This window comes from Perna viridis, chromosome 5 (genome assembly GCF_037379345.1).
Source record: "Perna viridis isolate PV_CMFRI_1.1 ecotype Kerala chromosome 5, ASM3737934v1, whole genome shotgun sequence".
NCBI classification, from domain to species: Eukaryota; Metazoa; Mollusca; class Bivalvia; order Mytilida; family Mytilidae; genus Perna; species Perna viridis.
This window is the reverse complement of record NC_142449.1, coordinates 31,329,639-31,336,395: the sequence shown is the minus strand read 5'-3', so window position 1 is coordinate 31,336,395 and position 6,757 is coordinate 31,329,639. Positions and strand designations below refer to the sequence as shown.

The following is a 6,757-nucleotide window of genomic DNA, read 5'->3' as shown; positions in this document are numbered from 1 at the left end:
TTTTGGTTTGCCATGATAGTCATTGGCGAATCTAGAGGGGGTTCAAGAGGTTAGTACCCACTTTTTATTGAGAAATTTGCCATTTTCATATGTAAAATTGACCAAACAAATGGCAAATAATGTCCCAGCACCCCCTTTTTAAGGAACCTCGGCAGGCATCCGTCCTTTTCAAAGTATCTGTATCAGGCCCTGGTTTGCAATGTAATAATAAAGAAAACATCCATATCATTAAAATTCGTTTATTACATATCGTACGAAAGTAAAATATAACAGTTAGTAGTGCACTGCGCACGTATCACATTTTGGCTTTTTAAACAAATCACAGGCGAAAGAAAAAAAACACAACAATTTTAAATCTCGTCCTTTTCACACAAGCTACTAGCACTATCAAATGAGCGATGCAATTAGGATCACGTTTCATCAACATCTAAAGTTTTTCTTGACTCAATTACCAACCAATCAGATCGCATGACTTGGCTGGTTAAATATTTTCAGAAACGAGACCCTTTGTCATGCATCCACTATGTCAAAACTTACAGATTCCGCTCTTTGTTTTTATTTGAGCAAATCTTTTGTCATCCTTATTTATATCAAAATGAAGTGACTGAGACATTTCATATCTTATAGTTTTCAGCTCTAGTAAATATCTAAGATATGAAAAACTTAAACAAAAACTAAAAGACATTACATTTAAAGATATTAAAAATTTAAACACTTGAAAAAAGTAAAGAAAATTTATCATTAACATTTCACCTTTAAAAATATATATTACACAATATCTTGTTTGGAAATGACAAAAATGATTTATTTTTTCCCAACATGAACATTTTCGATGTTTATGTAAATGGCATGATAACATGGTAATATAACGAGAAAAATACGCGAACAATTGATGTTCGAGTGCGCCTTTCAACCAAGCTCTCGCAAAATAATTATTTATAGTAATACATGTATTCCTAAAAATGAATGGGGAAAATGTTATACATTTTATGTTGAGCGACATCAATAACTCTCAATTGTAATTCTCAAGTCTAAAAATATGAGCCAATCGAACTGTAGTCGCTTCAAACTGAAATTGATCTGTCTTAGATCTCATATTTCTTCATAATCAAAAAGTGCTATTTTCCATCTTTAATCAATAAAATAAGTCACGATTTCTCTAACTCAATAAAAAAGAGTAAACCTTCTTTGACCTTAAGATGCGGAAGCCTGCCACTTGCTTTGTCAATAATCCCAGAAAATTTGGCAAATTGGCATAAATAAATCTATTCAATAATTCATGGTTTGTGGGTATTCTGTACAGTTAAAGGAAAAAAGTACACCTTAACTTTGAGCATCGCTTTGTAATAAAAACATGAACTCAGACACAATTATCTTTAAATAATTAATCTACTCTATTGACGAAAATTACTTTGGGGCGAGATCAAAATGTTAACGAGTTCATCTAGGGCTTATCATGACTGGTATTTTGATCATCGGTTTTCCACACGTAGTGCTGTAATAATATTTGGTGTACTAATTGTTATGACAGATTATGACTTGCACAATCTTAGATCTGGAGATATGCCGACTATCTTATACCTTGTACAAATAAACGGCGATTAATCAACACTTTCTGTGCCTCGTTTCGGGGATCGAATAAAGATTTTCGCAGATGAATTCCATCTTTTTTACCAGTATTAATCACGATTGGGTGGTTATTCTTACATATGTATATGTAATTTTACAGTAAAGAATATCCTCTTAAACTTTAAGGTGCATTTCATTTCTGACTTTTTGATGCTCATGTTTGAAACATTGACACAAATGAAGGAGCAGATCAGCGTTATGTAATCACTATTACCAAGATTTTTTGTTTTATTTACGCTGCACATGTTAACAAGGCTTGCGCAATAATGACGAAACAGCGAACAATTCAAGATGTTTACCACCGTTACGCGTTCTTAGAAGGTTAATAAAATTATGACGGTATCGGGTCATCATTCGAACATCGGGGCAAGTCGTGAATAACAACCATAACGGGCTTGTACATATGTAAAATTTGGTTGAATTTGAAAAGAAACTCAGTGCTGAGTTCTGAGATGATACAAGACTGAGAGTAAAAAAAATACTGACGTAGCAATGTAAAATACAAATTTATGTATTTAACCTAATCCTTACACAAAAATATATTTAGTCTTACTATATTGTAAATTTAATATTACAGCGTGGGTTGTCACCGCCTATGCTTTTAAAAAAATATTTAAAAAATACATAATTGTATTGTAGGCCAAATCGATGCAGTTTCTACTGATGATACAAAGTACATAGAAAATAGAAACTTTAAAAGGCTGTAGTACAAAATCAATCTCACTCAGTTTCTTTTCTGCAGTTGAAATGGATTTTCAAAGAAAATATCTATTTACAATTTCAAATCCTATGAATATCACAAGTATGTAATTACTATGTGAAGGCATTAGATTAATACCCATTGAAAAAAACAGAAACCAATTACACCACAAATTACCAATTAAAAGTTATAACAAGCTTGTTAGTGGTAAATAAATCTAACATCTTATTTGAAGAAAAAATCGTCTTGACCTGTTTCATATGACATAGTTTTTGGCAAGTGCTTGGTACTTAAAGAAATTGACACTTAACAAAAAATATCAAAAGAATAAAACAAAAATAAAACATGGCTAATTGTAAGTAAATGAATAAGATAGAAACTCAGAAAGACAGTCAATTACTCATCTTCACCTTAAATGACTGATGTAACAAAAATAGAAAAAAAATATGGCGTATAACAAATAATGATATCTTTCTTGAATGATTTGGAATGCATTAAACGATCATTGACTTGGGAATTCCCTTTGAACATCAAGTTCGCAATTATGTAAAAGTTTACAGTATACAAGAGCCTCTTGAATTCTGTATTGATCGTATTTAGAGCACGAAGTCCAGGTTCTCAATACTTTCTTGAAGTCCTGATTGCACAAACCGTAGAGAAATGGGTTTATTGCCGCATTTGATGCTAAAATCCAACAAACTATTTCCTTAATGGGTTGAGATATTTCTATATTCGTAAATGTTTCTATTATTACTGTAACAAAATACGGAGTCCAACATAGTAACGCTACAAATGTCAATAAACACACAGTCAATACGGCTTTCTTGTCCTGTCTTAAAAGGAATCCTTTTACTACTTCATCACTTTGTTTTCTCGTTGGAAAAGAACTCTTAAATCCTTGGATTTGTCTCATTTTGAAACCGGAAATAAGAGTTGCAGTGTCCATTGAAGCACTCCGTCCCTTCTGTCCAAGTAACATATTGTGTCGCATCACTTTCTTGCACGTCAAGGTATTTCGACGTTTTCCTTGATAAACAATTGTTTGTCTCCTCATGTTTTTAAAGTCTCTTCTTGGCGGAAGGGGAGAAACTTCGTCCTCGGAATTAGCATTACTACTTTGGTTAGAGCTATTTGAACTTTTGCGTCTAGTTTCAAACATGTATGTCTCTGTCGTGCTTAATGATCGTCTTATCTTCGTATTGTTTCTTCTTCTTAAAAGTTTTAAATATATTCCAACGTTCAATGAAGTCAGCACTAAAAGTGGCAAAACATATTCTAAAATTGAGGCACTAACATTAAATACGACACTATGATGTTCTGGTATTTGGCAGAACTTGTCAAACTTGGAATGGGGATAGAGGCTTTCCCAACATATTGCTAACGGAATGTGTAACACCAGACTAGCAGTCCAGCAGCAAGCAACAAGGATAATAGAAATTTTTCTGCTCTGTTTGACCCGGTAAGAAATTGGAAAATGTATAGACCACCATCTGTCAACAGTTAATAAAATCATACTTAGTAATACTATAAAGTTCAGAGCATACCTCAGCATTAGATAAGTCCGGCAAAGTCCATACGGAAGTGTCCACTCCTTGTTTAGAGTTTGCACTATGGTCATAGGCATTGTTAATCCAAGTAACAAATCGGCAAATGCCAGACTCAAAATATAAATATTTCGACATCGTCTTAAGCATTTATTTCGTAAAAATATCACTATAATGCCTCCATTTGCCACTATCGTTGTAATTACCAGTGCCACGAGAGGCACTGCCGTCAGCCAAAATTCCCAATTTTCTTGATTTCTAGCACTCTCTGAAGAAAGTCTTTGAAAAACATTACTGGAATTGTCGTTCAAAAGATGGACAATTTTAGTCTCTGATGGATAATACCGTATAACCTCCATATCCGATGAATTATGAAGATCCATACTGACAAAGCATGCTTCTAGCTAAAGTTTTCAACTCCTTCATCAAAGGAAAGTCAAAATCTATGTCAAATACTATAGAATCGATCTGAACACACCGATCTCTCAGCAAAGAATAAGATGTAGAGCCGAGTTCTCGTAGTTATAAGCGTGGATAATTAGTAAACGTACTAATCCTGAATCTCATCAGCCTGATATTGATTTTTTCCGTAGACTTTGAGTAGGCTTCGTATCACGATATCTTCCACATCACTGAGAAATCATTAGGCACTATGGCTGATAATTTAGTCCTACTCATTTTTGTTTGTTTGTGTGAAGGACTTTATTTTATTTTTTGTTTTATTTTATTTATTTATTTATCTATTTTTTTTGGGGGGGGGGGTTACAGAAATCATTTAAGGTTTCATACATGTAGCTGCTAACAGTAATATATATCTACTGCTGTTATTATTAAATATCTTTGTTTTATTATTTTGTTTAAACTTAATTTTAGTTATGGGGGCTCTTTATAGTCTATTTTTTATATAACTGCTAAAATTATTAGGCGCTAGTCTATTTCATCTTTGATAGCTAGCTACATATAGTGTGTGTGTGTTTTGATTTTTGTGAGGGTTGGTGGGGTATGGTCTACTGTGTTAATTTAATTTAAGTGTTTGCATTGTCTCTTAAGAATTAAACTAATAAATACAAGAAGAATACATTCAATATTGGTTTTGTTATACATGTACTTGTATAGAGAATAATTTAAACATAATGTTAAATTCATATATTTTGATGGATATAATGTCACATTTCCATTATGTTCAAATGAAGTCAGAACTGCTACGTACAGCATTCGTTTCTATTTTAGATAATTTTACGAAACGATATCAACATAATTCTTATATTCAAGTTGAGTTTTCTGCCTCTGCTGGAGTGTTATGAAATTTGTTTGTTTGACCTGGATCCGGTGTAATAAAAAAATCTTAAAATGAGATTTTCTAAAAATCCATCCTCAACTAAAATTTCTACCAATCAAATTACTTGGAATTGAAGATATAAGGATAACTTCATGGATTTGAAGAAAATTCCAATTTGTGATTTTTCATTAAACCCAGGCTTGTACATTCGCTCTTGATAAAGCCATCAATAGAATAGAAACCAACACGGCTACAATTAGTCCATACACATGCGCTGCATCCATGTTAGATTGAATATTGCTATTACAGTGTAACTTGGTGGTGTTGCTGTTTGCGGTATCCAATCTGTATTTTTCGCTTCTTGGCTTTTTCATTTTTTATTTCAGAATTCTTTTTAATTATTATTTCATGTCATTCTATTATTGTTATTCATGACTGTTGGATAGTTAATCAAGATTGTCAATTCTACTTTCTCGTGTACTAATTAACATTTTTAGTCACGTTTTGAATTGCTTTCCGATAAATTCTCTTTTAGCAGCAACCCAATGTAACACATTTATATTCTCAATGGTTTATGATTAGAAATATTTCAATAAACATTTCGATTGTTGTTTTCCTGAGAACATGCAAAGCTTTGGTTAGTCCTTGCTGTTACATAATGAATCGACCTTCATTTCACTGCTATGTAAAACATGTATGACAAATTACTTCTCTCAAGGCCAATTTTTCTTCTGTATACACATCATTTCTCTACCCACTGTATAATCACTATACATACAGCATTTGTCGACATTTAAAGCCTTCTACTAATGACTTATCTTTCAGAGGACAAAACACAAGCATAAATGTCAGAGGCTTGAGGTTTTTGATTATCAAAGACCTAGGTTACTACTTCTGGAGCAAGTTCAGCTGTCGAAGTGAATCTTGAGGCTTGTAATTAAGTAGGTAGGCCCAGGGTAAGAGGCATAACTCTTACAAATCAATTGTACGTTTTTATAAACCATTTTACATAGATATCATGTAAATATCCATGTAAATTGGAGTGATTTCATTCTGTTTCAAATGAAAGCTTGATACAAATGTAGGCTTTGGAGAAATTGAATATAATTCAAACGTATCACTGATTTTAAGAGTTATGTCCCTTACCCTAGATCTACCTCCTTAACTAAATACCAAACTGTCTCAAGGTCGCACGGAGGTGAGAAAAACAAATGTTTTATTAGTTTATTGCGTTTATGACCGGTGCCCCAGAAAATGAATATTTAATAAGAAAGATATCTATACTGAAATCCATGGTCATTTACACAATACAAAATAGGAACATGGAATTCGTTATAATGATTATAACTTTTGAAGAATTATTTTACAACTTTTTTATAATTTAGACACTCTGGTAGCCATTAACATTGAAATGCTATGTAATATTTTGGAATATTATTCAACCTATTAGTATACAGATGAGATCAGTTCTAACCTCTCACAAAAGTCCTAGAACTGTCATAAGAACAGTTCTCGGACAGTTCTAGAGACTGTCCTTCTGACAGTTCTAGCAGACCCGGCTCTACTAGTAGAACTGTTCTCAGAGGGCTAACTCTACTGCTGGTA

At 32.8% G+C, this 6,757-nt stretch overlaps 1 protein-coding gene across 1 annotated transcript; it reads right to left on the bottom strand.

Moving 5' to 3' along the window:
• Positions 1 to 223: 223 nt before the first annotated feature.
• LOC148617067 (putative G protein-coupled receptor No18) lies at positions 224 to 4,920 on the bottom strand. Its single transcript, XM_088584362.1, has one exon. It carries the CDS (start codon positions 4,254 to 4,256, stop codon positions 2,832 to 2,834), a length of 1,425 nt encoding a protein of 474 aa, XP_088440488.1. The 5' UTR covers positions 4,257 to 4,920; the 3' UTR covers positions 224 to 2,831.
• Positions 4,921 to 6,757: the final 1,837 nt, after the last annotated feature.

Coding starts and splice junctions, on each gene's coding strand:
- LOC148617067 (XM_088584362.1), bottom strand. CDS start 4,256: ATGGATCTTCATAATTCATCGGATATGGAGGTTATACGGTATTATCCA.